The sequence below is a fragment of the Vidua chalybeata genome, chromosome 16 (genome assembly GCF_026979565.1).
Source record: "Vidua chalybeata isolate OUT-0048 chromosome 16, bVidCha1 merged haplotype, whole genome shotgun sequence".
In the NCBI taxonomy this organism is placed as follows: domain Eukaryota; kingdom Metazoa; phylum Chordata; class Aves; order Passeriformes; family Viduidae; genus Vidua; species Vidua chalybeata.
In genome coordinates, this window is record NC_071545.1 from 7,534,521 (window position 1) to 7,557,037 (window position 22,517).

Sequence of the window (22,517 nt, forward strand, 5' to 3'; positions counted from 1 at the left end):
ACGTACGGGTCCCGCGCCGGAACGCTGCACAACCGCGGCCGTCAGCACGCACCTGCCCGTGGGCTCCCGTCCGACAAGCAGGCTCCGGAGACCCAACCACAAACCCTGGGCTTATCTTGAGCTTTATTTATGTTCTTCCAAGCTGGAGTTACTTTTCGGTACATATCCCTGGTCCTGTTAGTGCCACTGCTGTTATTTAATAGCACGATTTGCAGCTGGCGTTGTCTGGCGCAGGGATGTGTTGGGATGAGGGCCGGAAAGGGCCGCCCCCGAGCGCTGACACAGCGTGTACGCCGAGCGCTGGGCAGTGCGCTCTACACTCTTATTAAAATTTACTTAAATCTACAGGTCACCCATGTCTGTTTTTAGTCGCTCAAGGAAGAATTCTTGATAGTTTCAAAGGCGTTAATCCAGGTCACAGAGCGAACTACCATCTCCTGCCTGGAGATGGTTCCCTCAGTCAAGCCTGAGCCCATTGCCAGGAGCAAAGGGAAACTCCCGGCGCTCCCGGGTGCGCTCCTTTTCTTCTGTGGCCAAGGTCTTGCAGGACACCTCACTACGTGGTGCCACTACTCAGTGTCACCTCACTACGTGGATTTCAGATCCGCTTTGTGGCACTGGTTCTGTGTGTACAAAGGTGTGTACACGAGTCTCTTCCATAACCTCACATCACTTGTGCCTTTTTCCTCAAGTTGTCTCAGCAGCAGAGGGCAAAGCAGAGGAACCCCACGGGCTGCTGCTGCTCAGCAGGTGTGTATCGGCCCTGCTCAGACTGCAAAACAAGGGCAAAACTGAAAAGAAAAAGCCATAACCTACTCATGTAAGCACGCAACAAGGAAATAATTACAAAAAAGATAATAAGGAAACAGTGCCTAGTGCTCATTTGTCACTCAGTAGTTGTAGCACTAATGCACAGTGACCCCATGGTGCTACAAAGCCCAGGCGACACGGTCACCTACATCTTCGGGTTGAATGCACAGGCACTTGAGAAGCGAGCCCACGAGCTGACGCCCGGCTGCCCTGCCATCACCCGCGGGCCATCCACCACCCACCGGGGCCCGGCGTGGGGACCCGGCCCTCCTTGGCAGAGGGAGCGCTCCGGGACCGTGGGGATGGCGAGGCGGCGGCGGGGCCGGGGCGGCGGCGGGCGGGCCCGTGGCAAGGAGGAGGAGGAGAAGGAGGAGGAAGAAGAGGCGGAAGCGGCGGCGGGCGATGGCCGGGGCGCTGCTGCGCGGGGTGCGGCGCTTCCCCTGGCTCTGCAACGTGCTGCTCTACGGGGGGCTGTTCGCGGCGGGGGACGCGGCGCAGCAGCTGCTGCGGGGACAGCCGCCCGACTGGGCGCAGACGCGCCGCGTGGCGCTGGTGGCCCTGGCCTTCCACGGCAACTTCAGCTACGTGTGGCTGCGGGCGCTGGAGCGGGCGCTGCCCGGCCGCCGCCCGCCCGCCGTGCTGGGCAAGGTGCTCTGCGATCAGCTGCTGGGCGCGCCCGTCGCCGTCCTCGCCTTCTACACGGGTGAGTGCCGGGGGCTCCGCGGCATCCGCCGGCCGCCACCGGCAGCGGCCCCGCACCGCCACCCGCGCCTGGCTCGGACAGCGCGGCGGGGCCGGGGTGGGTGGGGACCCCCTGCCCGCCCGGCGCGGCCCCCGCACCCCAAAACGCCGCTGCCCGGGCGCTCCGAGCGGGGCCGCGGCCGGGGGGGGCTCTGCAGACCCCGGCAGGTCCCCCCGAGGATGCCGAACCGCCTGTGGCACTTCAGAGCTTTCCAGGAGGGGTGCTGGACCAAAGGAGGCCTGCCCTGAGCTCGGTCGGGCGCGTAGCTTTTAATTAGCAACAAAGAATGAGGAGCACCTTCCACGGATTGCAGCATCCATGTCTGTGAATTGCTGTGCTCAGTTCTCAGCATCAGCTGTCTCATTCTCCAAAACACAGCTGTAAATGTCAGGAAATGCCATCGTTCAGCGAGCCAGCTTCTGCTGTGAGAGTCTATAGAAACAAAGCGTGCTACTAATGGCTAATCTCAAAAGCTAACAAGTAACAAGATACTTTAAAGAAGTCTAGTATCTATTTCAGAAATAAACATGAGGGAATAAGAAAATTAATAGGTGAGACTAATGTAATTAAATGCTCTCATTTAACTTAATGTGTTAGCCACTAAGACAGGTCCTCTTTTTGTCTGGGATTGGGAGATCTGCATTCTATCACTCCAACAAAGAAATTACTCAATTTGTGATTGAAGAGAAATGCAGCAAGAAAAGAAGTCAAATACCAGATACTTTCTCTCAAAATCTTAACTATGTCACAACTTTAGCTGAAAATTACCCACAGACCAGAAGGATCTGAAGGACCAGAAAAGGGATAGTAAAAGTCCCTGAATTGGGTAGCAGGAAAATAAATAATGTATCCCTTGAGAGATACTAATAACCCCAAGGCATGGGAATTCCCAGAAGGATCCCAGAGCTGGACTAAGGAGCCTCTGCTTATGTGCTAAATGCTTTATTCTCTCTCTCGTGGGTGCAAAAGGTGCTGTTATCCTCTCTGTTCCACCACTACACCACTGGTGTGTGGTATGGCAGAGAAACAGATGCCACAACACCTGTACACCCAGTAAATCCCAGCTGATCTTGGGTGTCAGTGCTGGGAGTCAAGTCAACAAATGAGGAGATTTGATGTACCACTATTGGGTAGTCAGAATGGTATTTTAGTAACAATATCAGCTTTTTTTCCAAAGATATTATAATGTATTTTGAGAAGGGTCTGGGATGTCACTGGAAAATGTGAATTTAATTTTTTGCATTTTTTCTGATTCTTGTAAATATTTTACCACTAGGTATGAGCATCCTTCAGAGGAAAGAGGACATCTTTTCAGACTGTAAAAAGAAATTTTGGAATACATATAAGGTGAGGCAAGCAATTTGCTTATCTCACAGCTAAACAAAAACAACAAAAGGATAAATATTTCTTCCTCCAACACTCTTTTTTTGCTCTTTCTTTCTTTCTTTCACTCCATTATTTGATTATGTGTAGGAAGCTATAAGTACCAGCAGTCATGGGAAGTAAAGGCAGTTTGGGTGAGGCAGTGCTACCAGATGGGTGACATTGTGCCATTTGAAAAATGAAATGTACAGTGTTTATATACACAACACTTGCACCCAGCTCTGTTTGAATGACAGCCTTACAATAAAACATTGATTCAGGGGGTTATCTTTTGTCTTAAAAACTACCCACACACCAGTGTTTAGTTAGTGATACTATTGACAGCACATGTACACCTATTAAAATAATTAATTACTAAGAAACCTTCTTTGAGAATAATTTTTAGCCTGTACTTTTCAGTGACAATCTTCTCACTTTCAGAAACAAGCCCCCTTGTTTTAAGAAGGCTTTGCTATAAACAGCTGGCTTTGATTTGCATTTCTGCATAGGCAAGGCAAAATTATCCGTGCTACCTCAGAGCTGAGCAAGCTGAGAATGTTAAAGGTTTCTCAGCTGCAAGAAGAATGATGGATGGATTAGCAGGGGAAAAAAAGTAACAGGAGAAGATGTGATTGCAATGTGAATTTCTCTTCATATTGTAGAACTATATAGGTAGGATGGAAAAGGATTATTTTTATTCCTATGGAAGATGATTCTAAAAGCAGTGCCCACTATAGCCTATCAAAACATAAGGTTTCTATCAGCCTTATGTTATATGAGTAAATTATCCATTGATTTTTCTAAATATGCCTTACGTGTATGAGTAAGTAGAAGGAGCATTGCGAGTGTGAAATAAATAGTGTTCGGTGGTATTTCTCATTAATGGCTGAAACAAATGTTCACATGTTTAAACATTTGTTCACCCATCTGGTAAATGCATTTATTGTGTCTGGTGTTAGATATCTGTGAAGACTTAACTGTGCTTAGGGTTTTGTATTTAAAATGAGTTCAAATAATATGTTTTAAAAACTCAGAGCATAGAGGCTCATGAGGATGATTAGAAGTTTAATATGGCAACCTCTAGGTTAAGCAACTCCATTTGTAATTGAACAGCTTTTATTAACTTTACTCAAATACGTTTCAATCATCACTGAATGTGGAAAAAATGAATCTTGGTGGTTGAAATCCATAAGAATAACAAATGATTCGTTTTCCTTTCAGACAGGACTGATGTACTGGCCTTTTGTGCAGGTGAGTTCTCAGGGTGACTCTGCGAGCCTTTCCCTGCCACAGAACCCAGTCCTGTGCAGCCACACTGTGTCTGACCCCAGGAGGAGCAGTGCAGTTGTTGGGTGGGTGACAGTGCCTGGAGCACTAACTGAGCTCTCTCTCCTTCCCACACAGCTGTCAAACTTCATTTTGATCCCAGTTCACCTGAGAACAGCTTACACTGGGCTCTGTGGCTTTGTCTGGGCTTCCTTCATTTGCTTTTCCCAACAGAGTGGAGATGGCACAGCAAAGTCAGCATTCATGTGGCTCCAAGGAGAGAAGGTCAATGCAGATGAAGAACCATCAGACAAATAAGAACTTTAGTTCTGAACACATTCTAAATTGCTAAATTGGGTTTGTGAAAGTCAGTAAATCACACTGCAGCCTCATTGTTGTGTTTAAAATAAGCAGTTATTTCAACATTTGGTGGTTAGTATAAGCAGTGGAACATGCTTTATGCCTGTTTATTTTTCATAAAAGAGGCCAGTTGTATATTGACATTTAATTATTTTCATGCTGTCAGCCCATCTCATCTGGAAACAACTGACTTACAGGGCAATGTAAGCATTTGTACATCACGTCAGACTGCCTCACTGGAGAGAAATATTAACTGTAATTTAATTTTCAAGCAACTTGTAATTGCTAGGAAAAGGAGAATAGAACATTAAATCTTCAGTTGTCGGACTTGACGATTGTTATCAATGCAAGATTACTTTGCAGAACAAAATTTAATGGATTCCATATCTAAAAAGTGGCATTGAATTTGTTTCATTGAGAGGAAAGAAACAAAAGTACTGTGTTTGTAAAGCCCACATTTCTATGGGGCCAACTTGTTTTATTCTACATGAAAATTTATATAGGAAATTAATTATTTCATAGAATATACAAACCTGGACTATATTTGTACACGTTTTATCTTAGCTGTGAAAATAAAGATTACTTTAGTCAGAGCCCTTTGGGGTGGGTGCTGCCCATTGGTCCTTGGGGTCAGTCAAGCAGCTCCTGCATGGTGGAACCCGCCCAGGCACTGCAGGGAGCTTTGGTTCTGTGTGCAGCCACTGCTTCCTTTGCTCCTCAAGGGCCATGGGAGTCTTGACTCCTCTACTCTTTTCAGCTGTTTCATCATGCTGAGGATATAATCAAAATTTTGAAGAAAAAGAACATGGGAAGAATGAATGGCAGAATCCAGCTATATATATATCAGGAACTTCCAATTTTTCCTTAAATGGCTTTTAAACATTCCTATTCATAGACGACACTGGGTAATTATACATAGGAGACTAGGAGAAGGTGAAAATTAATGATGGATTTGCTTTGTCAGGTCTGTATACAGGTATTTTTGAAATGTGCATATGTATCTCAAAACAGGAACTGTGCAAATTTCTATGACTGCAGTAAGTTGAAATCAGACCAGTAGAAGAGCCCTTGCTATATTAGAATGGGATTTTATGCCTTGAAGTTACTAAATTGTAAGCTTGAAAGAGTATCTGATTTAATGGGTCTGATTCTAAAGAGAGGACTCATCCCTCTGTTACAACAATAATAAACCCCTTTGAGGAATGTCTGAATTCCTCAGCCTTGTCTAAATAGTGTACCAAAGCCTGCTTAGGCTATAAATATCCATTCTTTTGGCCAGCAGCTGTACTACTTTATATATTGCTAACAATAATTTGTCACTGTAGGAGCCCAGTGCAGCTTAGCTGAGAAAGGAAAAGGGATCATGCAAGCACTGCCCAATCTATTTCAGGTAAAATCAACTTGTTTAGCATCAAGTGCTCAAGAGTGATACAAAGTGCCCACATGGCTTTGACCAGAGGACTGCAGCAGTGGGAGGAGGGTAGAAGGCAGGGGGCTGCTTCCACAGCCTGTTCTGCTGGCAGGCAGGTGGAGGAGGTGCCTTCCCTCTCAGGATGGACAAGTCACTGCAATTCCATCTTCAGCTGTACAGGCAGATGTGGAAGAGCACACCTGCCTACAGCCTCAAGGTGGAATTAATTTTAATTGACTTTCAACACCTTTGGCATGTGCATCTCCAGCTTGGCTAATTGATTAACTCTGTATGTTGAAATGTGCACTGAAGGGCCCATTTCTGTCCCTCTGTGACATGGAGGCTCAGGTGAGTGGCTGCTGTGTCAATAGCTTCCTTGTAGATACTTATATTTGGTGAGTTGAATTCCCTTGCTGGATGTTGCTGCATGAATCACAAAGTGTGAATTGAGCAGTTCTGATGCTGGACATCCCAGGAGGAGTAGAAATGCACAGAGGAATTAACTGAATTTTGTCTATTTAAAAAACGAATGAACAGATGCTTCAGACAGCTATAGCTGTTCAATTGTTCTTGTGTGTATAAAGTCCTCAGGATAAGGAAGCAATTTCAGTAGTGTTTTTTTCTGTTGATATTTTTGGAATCAGACTGGTATTCTAAAGTCTGTTCTATTGAGTAAGAACTAAAAGTTTCAGGTAAGGTGTGCTAATTAAGTATTTAACTTTTTTTTTTTTTTTACAGATGCTATTTATTTTTATTTCTGCTTGTGCCTTAAGTGTTTAATGATTAATAGCATTCACTTGGAGAAGGGAATTGGAAAATAATGTCATTACAAGGAGAGTGAAATACTGTTGGTTTGCTGTAAGCAATATGTGATATTTTGCCATAACTCAGAGCAAAAAATCTTTCTTCATGGGTATGGTAGGTGAAACTGAATTTCCAGATGAATCAAGAATTTATAACTCATTATCTGTATAATGCTGATGCCTTTTTTCATCAGGACTAACTAATAAATGAAAGATTCATCTTTTATTTTAAATGGCTTAGAAGCTTATACAAGCTGTGCTTTATTGCTCTTGCTTTTGTGCTACCAGATTTTTGCTTGGGAATTTGAGCTAAATCCTGTTTTGTCTTTAAGTTTCTCTGGCTGGGGAGTTCAGGATTTCTCTCCATTTTTTATTACTGGAAGTACAGTTCTTTCATGTAATGGAAGCCTGTGGCTCTTATATTTCAGTAGACTTTAGATCCTGCATAATCCTTTCTCCGTTTCTCTTGTTAAGGCACTTGACAGCTAAGTAACACAAATCCCTTTTCACATAAAAAAAAATTGTGTTTTTTCCCTTTTAATTGTGAGCACTGATTGGTCTGACAAACATTTCAGACCCACAGAATGCAAAATAATGAAGCTGCGTTGGGACAGTTTCTCGGTGTGCATAAATTAATGGACCTTCTCAAGATTTTATTCTTCTGACAGTTTAGTCTGAGGACTTAATCCCTTAGTTGTTAGAGCCTTCATTATTCCTTGATACCTTTTTGGCTTAGAAGATTAATTTCACAGGATAACAGAATGGTTGAGTTTGGAAAGGACATCTGTATGTCCATCCCAGGTAATCTAGTCCAACCCTATTTGACACATATGCAAACTTTAGTTTGCTTCTTCTAACAACTCAGTCATTTTCTGGGCGAATAAAAAAAGAAATAAGAAAAAGATGGGCAAGATTTATCCTAATGTCTCTCTGCTACCCTTTCAAAAACAGTCATAAGGGCTTTATGACTGTTTCCAGGAATTGCACTGATCTTACTGCCAGCTGAACATGCAGATTTCCACAACCAGCAGGATGAACAGAATTTTACATCACGTAGGTGCTCAGGAAGGAGCAACACACTGCCAGTAGCTATTAGGCCTGCAGTCAGGTGATATTTTTATGTCATGGATCCTCTCTAAGAGCAAATGGGATGAGCAGACATTTATATCAGTTCCAGCTCCATGCTATTCTAGATGGCTGTGGAGATGTGGAGCCTAAATTTGATAAAATGAGAATTTCAAAATTTATTTTTCTACTGCAAATCTTTTATGTAAATGGACCTTCTGTGCTTACTAGTATGCTAAATACATCCTTCTTGGAAAATTCACCAGAAGGCCTCTGTCTTTTTCACACCAGAAGCACCCACCCAGTAACACAGCATAAAATAACCAGTTCCTGCTGCAGCGAAGGTGAAACTGCCTCTAGTCTGTTACCATATCTGATATGTTGAGTTCTCTTTATAGAACAACCTTTGAAATCTATGCAGCTTCAGCCTTCCAATTCTCTGCTGTAAGTGCCAGTGCTTCCTGCTTGTGCTGCTGCCTCTACTGCTAGTGCCAATCCAGTGAGACGTGCAAGAAATACTTGAATTTTATTAAAATAATGAATTTCAAGCTGACTGAAATTGTCTATGTTTTTGCAAAGGCTTAATAAACATTAAATGGTGTTCTTTGGCTCTGTCTATCTTTAACTCATATGTGTATAAAAAACCCAGAACTTATGTAAAGTTCTTATGGGATCTTCATGGACCACATGCAGCAAAAAGCTCAATTTGATGTCACAGACCTTAACACAGCAGCAGAGTAAAAACTAAGGAGGGATTATTCACTCCCTTTAGAGTTTAGTTACATACATTAAGTCATCTGCCATTTCTGAATAAATTCAGAGCAGAACTCCTATCTTCAAAATCTTATGCTGAAGCCAGTGGACTTTTATTAAAAAGATGTAAAATTTTGATATAAGCATTTCTTTAGATAATTAATATATTTGCAGAAGGAATGGAGGAATTCAGGTAGGAAAATGATAGAAACAATTTTTATAGAGAACAGAGGTTAGAAATGGGGTCCTTACTGAAGAACTTAACTCAGTCAAGTTTATGTGGGATACTCTTGGGAAGGAAATGGTTCAGAGGATTTGAGGCTGAAGGGAGTAATACATTCCACAACTGGAAGAGAGACACCACCTCCATTCCCTGCTGTAACTTCTTGTATATTTAGAATGAGGAGGAAGCTTTATGGAAAGAGTTCAAGTTGAAAAATTCTGTTTCATAGACTTTAAGGCCAACAGGGAGAAAAAGGATCACTCATTCTGAATCCTTGGGTAATGCAAAGCAGAGATTTCTTCCTGAATCAAACCAGTGATGTTGACTCGAATGCCATCTTCTAGGAACTTATCCAAGCACTTCAAGTGGCAGAGGGTTCTGTGTCTCAAAGAAATTATTTATATGTTCTTCTGAAATTTTATTTCCTACCCACATCAATCTAGCCTTAACATTCTAATAAAATGTTACTCCTTTTCTGACAAGATTTAAAGAGAAGGTACAGCAGGCAAAGCCTTCTGTGTGCATGTAGTGGTAAGCAGAGTTTTTGTTTATTCCTTGGATAAACAGTAATAGCTTTAGCTCTGTCAGCCCTTTGCTATATCATTCTTGAAGCTCATTTGCAGACCCTTTTTTTGCTCTGCAACCTCTAATTTGAAATAAGAACTCGCATGCGCTTGCTAAGTCCACAATGTCTGAAGTTACTGTAGTCCATTTTAAACAAGAACAAAGAATGCAGATTACATGTCTGTATGTGTATACTTACCAACATCATCCACCCTAATAAACACTATCTTCCCTTTTTTTGCAGTTTATTAATTTATTGTGGTAGTGCCTAAAAATCTTGCACCTTCTATCCAGACAGAAAAACAGCCTAGTGCAAAGAATATAGCAGAATGCATCATTCCCTGCTATGCAACTCTAGTAGCAATTACACCTTTTTGTGCTGAAAGAAATCTTGGGCCTGGAAAAGTCTAATGAGGTGTGAAGTATGGTCAGAAAAGACATTGTCAAGGACAGCTCTGCTGTAGCAGCAGGTCCATGAGAGAGCTTCAGGAGCTGTAGAATGGGTGGTTTTGTTTGCTGCGTTCAGGGAAAACCAGTCGTGAAGTGGGGCTGTAAAACAACAGGGGAAAAATGACAGCAGGTGAGTGTGCACACACTTGGGGGTTATGTAAGTGATGGAACAGGGACACCTATGCTAATGCTCTTCTCTGCCAGAAAACCTTAAAAATGGGATATTGATAAGTCACCCTTTCCATTTTACACCCTCAAGACTGACAGAATCAGAGAGACAGGAGGGAGCATGGATATGTAGCCTGGTAGGTAGTTCAGTCACCAGAGATGCCGGGACAATGGAGCTGGCTGGGAATGAGAACTGTTCCCCATTTCTGTCGCTGTGCTTCATCCAATTACAACAGAACCAAAATGCACACGCACCCAGATGGCTGTGATAAATACAGGGTTTGGCCCATATGGACTCAAACCATGCACACGAAGTTCTGCACCACATGAGATCCTTTATCTGTGGAGGAAGTGTCAGCTTCATTCTGAGTTGTGTGTCCTTTTACAGGGTGTAATTTGGTGGCAGAGTAATTTAAGTTACAACTCTTCCCTGGAATTAGTATCTTACTGTAGCTAACATGCACTTAGTGTGTGCATACATAAGAACAAACTCTCATTATTCTTTCTTTGATTTGCCAGGATAGCAGCTTTCCTCTCATCACTCAAATATTTGGGAAAGAAAATATTAATTTTGATGATTCCTTTTTCCACCTCTAGTTGTTTTTTTCCTGTTGTATGCTGGCCTGGAGAAATCTACTTCTGAGAGACTGGTGCCCTGTGGCATTCTTGTTTTGCCATTGCTTACACCTCTCTGGGAATTAAAAATCACCTTTACTTACCTACTAAGGGTGTTCAGCTGCTTCCATTTCATGCATCACATACTTCTACATCTGAAATGTAACAAGACTGTTAACTGCAGCTGATTAGCCATGACATGCCAATGACACTGAAGGATTTTGTATTAGTTCTACATCTAGTTCAGAATGGTCATTAGACAGTAATGAATTATTATGTGTTCGTAACTACACTTGATACATCATGGCAATTACCCATACAGTGTTTTGCTTACTGTTTTGGGGCAGAAATTGGCAAAAAATCCAATGGAACACAGGTACAAATACAGAAAGAAATTCAAATTGTAAAGAAGCCCTTTCAGAAGTCAGGGCAGTGACTTTATAGCTTCCATTCCAGTGAGGGGAGTAGTGAAATGGCCCACAGAAGTGAACTTGCCTGTTAGGATGCAGGGGTAATGGACACTGCATAGGGACATGCATCAGCAAGACTCTTTGGGTGCCTCACAGCTTGCAGGCAGTTTTGAGTTCTCTCTGTAAGATACCAACTTGTGTAGGTAAAATGGAAGCTTACAGAAAGTCACCTTTACATTTTGGACTATGTGAAATGAGAAAAGGCTCAAGCCCTGCGAGAGCTGTGCCTGGAGCCGTGTGCTGCTGTGTTTGCAAAATTTACACAGGATGTTTATTACTTCAAAATGCCCACATACACGCTGAAATATTACTTGTTGCCTGCTGTGTTTGCAAGTCTAAAATAGCCCAGACCAATTTATCTCAACATCTAAATTTACTGAACTCAAGCATCTGTTTTTCCTTTGTAGCTATGGACACCCATCACTGATGCAAAAGCCACCTGCATAGTGACTCACCTGCACAGCAGTCAGTCCAGTCATACCACTGGACTTGGCTCCAAATGCCAAAAATAAGACTCTTCACTACCCATGGTATTAGTAATGTATCTGACAAATGCTATAGCAGCTTTTTCTGTGAAATTTGTACCTTAAAAAGATAGTGAACGTAGAAAGAATTCACTAAAACAAAAGTAAAATGGGAAAGAAAATAACTTAGTGAAGTATGTTTCTAAAAATCTCTCTTTTGGTCAGAACTGCAGCTTTTGAAGTACACAGATTGTTTCCATTCCTTTCTACCAGACATTTATGCTCTGACTGTTTGCTACTGCATCTCCTAAATTTGTGCTGTGTATTCTGACCTTCTATACAAAAAAAAAAAAAAAAAAAAAAAAAAAAAAAAAAATAGCTGAGATAAATCTAAATAAGCCATGTCTGCCATGGGGCATCTGTGATGTCTGACAGAGGCCAGAGAGCAAGAGACAGGAGAGTGGATTTGCCAACTGTTCCTGCCCAGCTCTAGCTCCTGGTGGCAGGATTTAGTGAGAAATGGGAACTGAAGCTGCCAGGGAAAATTACCTCAAGAGCAAAGTGCACCTCTGTTTCTCTACCAGGCATTATGTTATGAGCAGTGAGAAGAGATCCAAATTTTTGTATTTTCTGCATTAACAGTGCTTTCAGCAGAAGAAAACCAGCCTTCATGAGTAAAGAAATGCATTTATAATTTATATTTCTAGGTCCACTGAAAGACATCATCAGTAGGAGAGAAATTTAATTTCATTGGCAAATGCAGCAGCAGCAATACTCCAGAGTCACACCAACAAAAATGCTGATATTACATTAGCAAATAATTGATACATACTTGGGCCTTACTCTTGCAGAAACCTTTGTGCAAATGACCTCAGAGGGGTGGCCTCCACAAAACTGTTCTTATGTGCAGCACTCAGTACCCTTACCAGATTTTGGGACTTCTCAAAATGGGCAGGTGAAAACTTCCTAATTACAATAAATCACCTTTTATATTCCTTGCTTTATGTAAGCAAATTCTTTGCACATGAGTTTCTGGCTAGTGGGTGTTTTTCAGCCATACTAACAAAAGCAGAGCTTTAAATATTCAACTATTTCTAGGATAACTCCCCCATCTCCTAAACAATGCAGTTGGGTTGTAATTACCTAAAAAATTTGAAAGGATGGTTTGAAATTAAATAGTCCTCTGATCCACTAAAAATTGGCCCTTCTCCCCGATCAGCCTGTTTCCCTTAGTCCCACTCTCATCCAGATCCCAGATGGACTCTTATTCCTCCCACACTTGTGTTCCTCACTTCTACCAGTGAGTCAATCCAGCCCACCCCAGCAGGCAGCTGCACTGTCACCCAAAATCAGCTGTGCAGAGTCCTGCCACCAGCTTTTCTGCTTGACTCACAGCTCTGTTTGGGCTCTGTCTCTAAAGGCCAAAACCAGCGAGGATGAGGCACTGCACAGCCAACAAGAGCTGTTCAGCACTTCTGGTGCTCAATTCACGGTGTATCTCTGGGGAGCACAGCTGACAGAGAAAAATCAGAGTGCCCTGAAGATGTCCTAAAACTGTCTAGCTCATCTTGTTGGCTAATTCCAATTCTCAGGAAGACAAGTAGAGAGATTTTCAGTTGCAGTTTTAAAAGCAATGTGGAGGTTTTCTCGTCCCTGGCATGTGATGCACTCCTAAACAAAGTTGTTCACACAATAGCATCAATGTGTGCCAGTCCAATTAGTAAGTGTACCACTGAATCCAGAGGTGGTGTTTTTGAAGTGTCATGATTAAGGACAAGACTTTGCAGACAAACGTAGGTGACAAATAAGTGAGCTTTCCCAGAATTCACCCAGAGTACCCCATGATTCTTTATAAGTGAGGCAAAAAGTGTTAGACCCCTGATTTGCTGTGGGGCACTGGACAGCCTGCCTAACTCCCACTTCATTGTCTTTATGTCAGAAGTTATACCTCTCACAGTAAAAGTGCAGTGTGATCTCACTAGGAAAGGTAGGCTCCGACTGTAAAATGCTGTTCAGGGATTTCATTCATACAACCTCCCCTACAAAAAAAAAAAAAAAAAAAAAAAGAAAAAAACATCGTAATAACAGTAATAATCACTGCACTTGTGCTTCCTGCAAAGTCATTTCCTTTATTCCCAGCAGGCTGCATAAGCAGCAAAGCTTCATGCTGATGAAAAATGAGAGACACAAAATTGCATCACTTGTTTGAGTGCTGTTTTCTGGCTTCTGGCAACGTGATGCTGGAATAAGTGTCATTCCAGTCAGTGCAGGACTTTTAGGAAAGCCAAAGGCTGCATGCACGGGAGCCTGAGATGTGTTAGACTGCAAAAGCCATGAGTGGCTGTGGATGTTACCATTATTCCCCAGCTGCTCAGGTCAGAAATGTGCTCAGCGCTGCACCGGCCACAAGATGGACAGTTCCACCGTGCCCTGGCAGCGAGCGGATTTGCGAACTCTCGCCGGCTCGAGCGGTTTGGCCGCGCAAGGGGCGCTCGGCAGCGCTGGGCAGGGCAGGGCAGGGCAGGGCAGGGCAGGGCAGGGCTGGCAGAGCCAGAGCAGCGAGCCGCGGGCGCGGAGCTCCGGGCAGCACCCCGGGGCGGGCAGTGCCCACCCGAGCGGAGGCAGGGCCGGGCGGGCGGGGCGTGTGTGCAGCATGTGCGAGGTGCGACATCGCTTTGTGCGGCGGCTCCCCCGCCCCAGCCCCGCACTGAGCATGTGCCAGGGCCCCTGCCCGCCCCCCGCCCGCGGGCCCCGCGCCGCGCACCGAGCGCCGAGCCCCGCGCAGCGCCCGCGCCGCTGCGTGGGCTGAGCGCAGCCCCGGCCATGGAGCTCCGCCGGTCCATCTCGGCCAGCGCCGAGGCCGAGAGACCCATGCGGCGCTACGGGGCAGTGGAGGAGACGGAGTGGAAGGCGGAGGCGCTGGGCAGAAGTGAGTGGGGGCCGCGGGTGCGGGTCCGGCCGGCCGGGGAGCCCCGGCTGCGGCGGGGCCGGGCGGTCCCGGGTCCTGTTTGGCGGGGCGAGGCCAGCTCGGGCCGCTCGGGAGGAGGGTTTGTGTGACCGTTTTGCCCTCTGAGCTGGTGCTTCGCGAGGGGGCTGTGCCGGGGGCGCAGAGCCCGTCTGTGCCGGGCGCGGGGCAGCCCGGCCGGGGCGGCTCGGGCGCTCCGGGCTCGCCGGGCGCTCCAGCCTTGCCCTGCGGCGCGGGCGGCGCGCTCCGCAAAGAGGAGCGGTGAGCGGGGGCCGAGCAAGGATCACCGGGACGTTTGCTCTCCCCCGTTGTTTAGCAGGTGGGATTTAATATAGAGATTTTCATGAATGCTGATAGTCTTTAACGTGTTTCACGTTTGGAAAGCACAGATGACGACCACTTTATGCCCTCGTTGTGTCAGGGAGAGGGTGCAGCAATACAGCATTTAATTCACACCTTCAGTGGTTGCACTGTATTGATGAGCTCAACAAATGTTCTGTGCTGGGAGAGCTTTCTTGAAATCATAATTTTCCAGGAAGCAGCAATTGATGTAACCTGTCCAAAGTGCTGGTGGAAAGAGTAGTTAAAAGATACATCACTGCCAATTCACATTATCCATGGGACCTTGTTGTCTGTAAGATACCAGCTATTATTCTTCTATTGGCAGAACTGTCTTATTTACAACCTAATAAGCTTGTAAACCCCTTATAATTTTCCAGGTAACCACTGAGACGAGATCTTGAAAAGCTAGTCACAAAAACTGTACTAGACAGTATCAAGAAGAATATTTTCTAAGTTTCATCAAGTATTTGGTTTGGCCACAGGAACAGAAGCTTTGTGTGCTATCTGTTGTGACACCTTCAACTTGGCTGGTACTGGGGTTGCTGATATCCTTGGTTCCCCACCCATCTTTTGATGTGCATGGTGAAGTCCACCTGGATGCTTTTAAACATGGCATGGCTTTGCAGCACCTTGGTAGCAGATTTTAGCCAGTGCATCGGCTATGTTTACTTTTCAGAGAGCACTGTGTTCTGGAATGATACTTCACCTCTAGCTCCAGTTTTTCATGGCTATGTTATTGTCTACCATATGCTGATGACAGGGTGTAATTCTCCAACTGATGCTTCAGTTGCAGTGTTGGTTTTGTTGCAGTGCCTGGCACAGATTCAGGACTGAGAAACTCCACACTTTCTAAAATGGAATCGAAGACTGAAATCGTTGTTGACTGAGTTGGTTGAGTCAGACACATGCAACAGTTTTGCAGGTTCTCTGGCACGATACAGACGTGCTTTTCTTGTTCTCATCACTGTGTCTGGTTCCAGCACTCGGGAGCTGAGTGCAGTGCGGCACTTGTAGTAATAATAATAATAATAATAATAATAATAATAATAATAATAAAAACTGGTATCCTGAGGTGCCAGGAAAGGTTATGTCTTGCAATTTTTGAGCAAAAGTTGGTCTGTTTTGGAAGAGAGCAATATGCAGGCTGAGAGGGAGATCTGATCTGCTCAAAAATACGTGCTCAGCACTGAGCTGCCACCCAAATCACAGCTTGGTACCCAGCACCAGAGTGGGCTGTTGGCAGCACTAGGACCCCATGTCCAGGTGTGCATCCTGGCTCTGCTCTGAGCTGCCATTCTACACACTACTTTCTGTTTAATGAGAATATTTCTCTGTGTATAACAATTTAGATAGGAATAGGAATTAATCTAGAGACCATGATCTGTTCTTTGAAAAGCCACAAATTATTATATTATATATTTGAATAATTGATTTCTTTTGTTTGCTCTTAGGCTTCAGCTTTTTTAAAATATTGTGGAAAATGTTATTTATAGTAGCTGGTTTAGATGATTCCTGCCTATCTTTCCCATTTAAATACTAACACTGTCTTCTGGTCACACTTTTGCATTGATTTAAAATAAATAGATCTTACTATTTACTGTAATGCTTCCTTACAGTCATCCTAAATTTCATGGCATGATGACAGTAGTCGCCAGACTGTCTGTGAAGGAGCTGAAAAACTGCCGTCCCCTTTTTTACTGATGTTAACAATTAGCCTTTGGTATTTGCATATTGTTTGAAATATGAAATGCTCGTTAAGAGTATTAACAAAAGCAGAAGTTTATTATTGCATATGAATTTGCCCTTTTTACTCTGAGGATTTGTTGTATTAAATCAGGATGTCTTTGGAGGCAGAACTTGTGTATCTGTGCAGCTCTGCACAACAGAGTGCTCTCCCTGTCAGTGCCTGGTGATGGGAGGGCAGTGTTATCACAAGGGAATGTGCATCCTGGTTATGTCCATTACAGGCAGAACGAACGTCATGGAAGTCAGGTAGTTTCTCTTCAATCTGTCAAATGGACAGGGAGCTCTGTGCTAGCTTCTCTGTCCGTGGTACTGAAAGGATTGCTGGGTTTTGGTTGTAAACGAAGATGAGTTACTTCACAGCAATGGAATGTACATCCTGCATATTTCTACTCTACAATGGCCTCTTTCTTTCAGCCAGGTCATCAGTGGAGTTAAGCTGGTTCAGGGAAGCTGAGGATCTGATGCCCTGTGACCTGACTGTGTCAGGATCTGTGCAAGCAAAATATGAAGCAAATTGCTTAAAGGGGTCTCTTTAACAAATCCCTGAGGCCTTTCTCTTTGCATACAAGAGGGAATTTCGAAGGACTAGAGAACACTAAAAATGGTGTTTTACTATGTACAGGGCAACTCATTTGCTTTCTAGTGCATGCATATAAAAGACAAGCTTAGGAATTGTCAGGCTTGTATAATAATAATGTGGTTACAGCCTTCTCAGTAAATGAGTTTCACCACATAGTCTTGGGGAGCCTGCTCTGAAACAGAGCACTCGAGCACTTTGGTCAGTCCTTATTACTGAGTGCACAGCTTCATTTAGAATCATCTGTCTTGCCTTTGGCAGAGGCTCATAATGCCCTGATTAAATAACTGCACGCACACCAGGCACAGAGCCACAGAGAAACAAAGCAGTTTTTCACTGTCCTTTTGGACATTGCACTTCTCAGATACATTTCTGCTGAGCTTTTCTGTCCTCTTGCAGTTTGTACGAGGGCTGGAGCTAAATGCAAAATTCACCACGAATCCTCCAGCTTGCATCAGCATAAGGAAGCAGAAATGCCAGAAAACTGCAAAGGTTATGTTTGGATGCAGTTTAGTGCACCATGAAGCTTGTTTATTGTTTCCATTTGAAAGGTAACTCAGCATTGGAGGTGAGCTGCCACACTCCTGTATTGCAGAGATCTACCTTTTTGATTGTTCTGGAATATGATGTGGAGAACAGGGGAAAGGGACCCTGTTACAGCTCAGCACTACAGAAGCTGGAGATTCCCGTCATGAGATTCAGTAATAGCATGAAACCTTCACAGGTATCTTTTCTTGCTCTCCCTTCTTGCTGTGAGTGTTGCAGCACAGGTTCTGTCCAGGCAAGGAGCTGTGAGAGCACTACAGAACAGCATCAGTGGGGTGAATCTAGTTCTGAGATGACTCTGATTTGTTCCAACAGCAGAAAGATAGAACAGGTTCCAGGTTCACTGAGATCCTGGGCTGAGACATGTGAAAACTCGTTTCACCACATTCACTTAGTTTGTCTTCTAAATCTTTCTAAGCTTGTTAGCCAGAAGGACTCTTGTTTGTATTTACATGCTCTGCTGCTGAGCACTGAAAACATGGGCTGATTAATATTTTGTTTCTGTCATCTGATAGTTAAATATTCAAACAAATGCCTTTGATCCTTCTTTCATAATACCCCACATATTGCACATAATGCATAGACATCCACAAACCCATGCTGGTGCTTTGTATAAACACTTCCTGTTACTTCAACACCTCCCCAGTCAGTCAGGGATGCAGTATGACCCTGCCTGTCATACTCTCATAACACTGTTCCCCAAGCTCATCATGTTTCCACTCCGATTTAAACAAGAAAAAAGAAAAAAGAAAAAAAAATCAGAGGCACAAAAAGAATTTATATGACCCAACCACCACTGCTGTTCCTTCACAGTCATGCCCTTATGTTACTGTAATTTCCCCATAATTGTTAATTGTATCTATTACAGGCAATAAAAGACACAAAACAAATTAGGCTTATTCAGGCCATCTATTAAATAGGTGGGAAAGAGGCTAACTGAAGGATATACACAGTTATGCTTCTTTTTATAGAAACAGCAAGAATGCTGGCTTTGTGAAGGTCTGAACATGGGCTTCAAACAGAGAATGTAATTAATATTCTTTCCATGTCTCCAGTTAAAAAGTACCCAAACCCAAAACTGTGTAAAATTTTTGAAAAGAGAGTGACCAAAAAATGGAAACTGACAATAAAACATTAATAGTGAACTCTAGACCTTCTTAGAAAATATCAGACAAAACATTGTCATCAACAAAGACAACTGATTCGAAGGATGCTGCCAGTTCTAGATTCTTACCCTCTTCATTATTTTTAATGTTCACATATTTGTATTGTACTTCAAGAGGAAAAGCAGCCGTGTCTGATCTGTGGAACCAAGACAGAACTCCCACACTGAAAATCAGAAAGGGTTTTCTAGAAAGGATTGAGGTTGTTTTCTATAGAACAGTTGTAAAACTCACCTGCTTTGATGGCAGTCTGATAGCTCTAAAATTCTGCTACTCAGCTTAGTGTTTTTCTAGGTCAATGGTGATTTTGGCTAGCAGTGTGTACCTAAAATGTTCCATTTAATAACCTCTACCAGGTCATTGCTGCCTCCCCTGTAGCTCATGAAGGAAGGCTGTAACTTGGGTTTTCATTTGCTTCACAAAGAGCCCAGAGAATGATTGACAGAGTGAGACTAATCCAGTTTATACTATTACACATATTGTCTCATTTTTCTAATTCTCCCTCCTGGAGCTGGTTGCTCCAGGCAGCTACTGAGACAGAGAAAGAAGGAAAAGGGAGAACTGGAAATATTTTAGTGCCTCAGAGTGCATTCCTACTAAAATATTGGTCAACAGTGGGGGGAACTGGGACTCTTAAAGCAGCTTCTTCCAGGTGATACTTTATGTGGGTGTCTCAGGGCCACAGAACAGAAATATATCATTTAATGGGCTACCCTTGCTCCCATAGTTTCCCTATCATATTTCTTGAGTTTTGCCCTTCCTTCACTTTTTTTTGTCTGGTTATGTGTGTCCAGGGTTTCTCAACAAAAAAGTGCTGCTTATTTACTGCCTAACTTGTCCCAGGGTTCTGGACAACCAAATCCATCCCAGTCTAATCCAAGGCAAAGGGGCTGAGAGGAGGAACAAGAAGAGGCTGAGGGAGCTGGGGCTGTTCAGGCTCCAGAGGAGATGGCTGAGAGGAGACCTCAGCAGTGTGTGTCAGTGTGAGCAGGGAGGGCTCAGAGCAGGGCCCGGGCTCTGCTCCCTGGGGCCCAGCAATGGCACAGCAGGAACGGGCAGGAACTGATGCCCAGGAAGCTCCACCTGAACACGAGGAAGAACTTCTTCCCTGTCAGTGACCGAGCCCTGGGGCAGATTGTCCAGAGAGGCTGTGGAGCCTCCCTCGCTGGAGATATTCCAGAGCCCTCTGGACACAATCCTGTGCTGTGTGCTCTGGAATGACCCTGCCTGAGCAGGGAATGAGAGATGAGCCTCTGTGCTCCCTACCGACCTGACCCGTTCTGTGTAATTCTGGATAGGGGCTATTTTGCAAAAACATGGTGGTTATTATGGATCAAGATCTTACAGCTGCACATCTACTCACGTGTCTCAGCAAAGACTTTTCTCTCACCTGAGACACTCGTAAATCTGAGGGTTAATGGCTTCCAAAACTCTGTGCCCAACTGTGTGTGCCAAGCAGGAAATGAACACTTAACATGTAATGCAGTGTTTATAGGCAAACCAGTGTCAACAATAATTACTGAAAAAGTAATAGATTAACCTAAAGTGTCATATTTGAAACTGTTGCTCATGAATTTTCTCATTTCCTTTAAACATATTTTACAGAAAAAATGTGTTAGATTTAGAAAGTAGGACACTTTGAACTACACAAATCATCCTTGCTGTTGGTAGCCTGTGGGATTATGGACTCAGTCTGTGTAATTTTTTTTGCTGTGTTTGATAACTGATGTCTTAGTTGCATGGCGTGTTTTCATCAGAGAAACCACTTGTGAGAGTGTGTGTATGTCTGCCTCAAGGGTGCGTTATAAAACAGGAATCAAAACTTACATTTGGGATTGGGCATGCACTGCAAAGTGCTGTGTATTCTGGGTGAAGTTTCTAGAGTTTTCTTGTAGTTACTGAGCACAAGAAAGTTTGGAACTCAGCACTCCTTAGTCCTTATTCCCAGAGGGCTTTTCTTCTGTAGCCAAATATGTTCCATTTTTATAGAAATCTTACTTAATAAAAGAGACCCAGAGACAATAAATAATGCTGATTTATTTCCATGAAACATGTTCTGCTGTCTACCTACTTAAAAGGCACAGTATAAATGGATTCAAAAGTCAGAGATGAAAAATGTACGCTTGGAGGGCAAACTATGAGAAATCAGGAGGAGCACCCTTGGATAAATTATGCTAGTTGCCCTTCAGGATCAACAATGAAACATGAATTATCAACATTTTGTCAGCTCATAAAGGGCAAAATATCTGAGAAAATAATTTTAAGAGAGTTTGTTACTGAATGAGGATGAATGATTTCCAGTGACACTCAATGACTGCTCAATGCAAAAGCCTAATGACTGCAAACACTACCAAAATGCAAGAGGTAATTTGTCATTGTAAGAATATCAGCAGTGTTTAAGGATCGTTTTATTGCCCTGAATCCTTCCACCACTCAAACCTTCATTGATTAGGGTTTTTAGTAATTTTTTTACACCCACATTTGGGTTTTCTCGTATACAGGTAAAATTAGAACAAAATATCTCACTATAAAGTGATTTAACAGTTTTGTTCATCTTTTGTAGAAAACAACTCAAACCAAGAAAGGAATCAACAGTCATTCCTACCACTTATATCCTTTCAGTCCAGGAGGCCAAAGGGAATTTTAGAATAATGGTGTTGAAGCCAAAAGAGCAGGACAATGACCTGTCCTCCCTGGGAAAGGATGGAGAAGCCTGATTGACACTTTCTTGGTTGAAAATAGAAAACACAGTGCTGACTTCATTGACATCAATGGAAATTTCCTCACTGATTTCAGTAAAAGAAAACTGGACCAGGCTCTGTGCCTTCATCTCCTAGAGCTCTGTTCACCTTGATTCTCCTCAGAAAACTCTGGGGAGGGCATCTGGGGGCTGTGTCACTTCCATGAGGACTCTCCTGGGAATCTGTGTCAGGCTGCCCCATGGGTTTGGTCTCTCTGCCCTCACTTGTCCCTGTGGCAAGCAGGGATGAGCATTTGCTCCCTGGAGAACCATTTGCACTGGCAGGGTAATGGCACTTCAATCTCCCTGTCTGAGCAGTGAATCATTAGGAAATACATTGGAGCCCCTACAGCGAGCAGCTGCTGCTTAAGTTATCCTTTTTCACACAAGAGAAAGTCACAGAAATTCAGATATGCATTTGTGTCCCCACCTTCCTTATCCAATCTGTGGTTTCTCTCCTCTCATCCTCTACCATGGATTCCCATACAGCTTCCTCTGGGTACCGTGCCTGGGAGGGGATTGAAGTTCCTACAGGTTGGCAGCTTCTGGGGCACACATTTTCCTTCAGGCTGATGTTGTCTGTGGCACAGACAGGGTGTGGGATGTGATAGTGAAGGCCAAGCCGTGGTGATTTGAAAACCAGTAAAATCAAGATCCATTTGACTCTGCCTTGGCAAGGGGTGAAACATCCTGTGGTTATGAAATTTCTTTCTTTCTGGTATGCAAAGAGAATGTGACAGCCAGCTATCAATTTGTTTCAGATATAGATAAGCTCTGCTTGAATTGCCTTAATTTCTTTGCCTCTGAGACCTCAATCAGCTCAAATTCGTAGCTGCCCAGTGCCAGTTGCGAGGAAGAAAATATTAGTGTATTTAAAGAAAAGTGAATCAAAAGTCAGCATGCAAAAGCAAT

At 43.7% G+C, this 22,517-nt stretch overlaps 1 protein-coding gene across 4 annotated transcripts in view; it reads left to right on the forward strand.

Annotated features, from left to right (window-relative positions):
* The first annotated feature begins 1,212 nt into the window (after positions 1 to 1,212).
* Positions 1,213 to 22,517, forward strand: part of BMERB1 (bMERB domain containing 1) — a 57,860-nt gene continuing 36,555 nt past the window's right edge. Inside the window, exons 1-4 of one of the 4 annotated variants that reach the window (XM_053957825.1) lie at positions 1,213 to 1,513; positions 2,829 to 2,899; positions 4,136 to 4,165; positions 4,319 to 8,420. In XM_053957825.1, coding sequence (XP_053813800.1) covers positions 1,213 to 1,513; positions 2,829 to 2,899; positions 4,136 to 4,165; positions 4,319 to 4,498 — 582 coding nt within the window. In that variant the 3' untranslated portion in view covers positions 4,499 to 8,420. Of the gene's footprint in view, positions 1,514 to 2,828; positions 2,900 to 4,135; positions 4,166 to 4,318; positions 8,421 to 14,276; positions 14,456 to 14,649; positions 14,811 to 22,517 lie in introns of those variants that run through there. The other 3 variants (XM_053957827.1, XM_053957823.1, XM_053957826.1) reach the window with 3 other exon arrangements.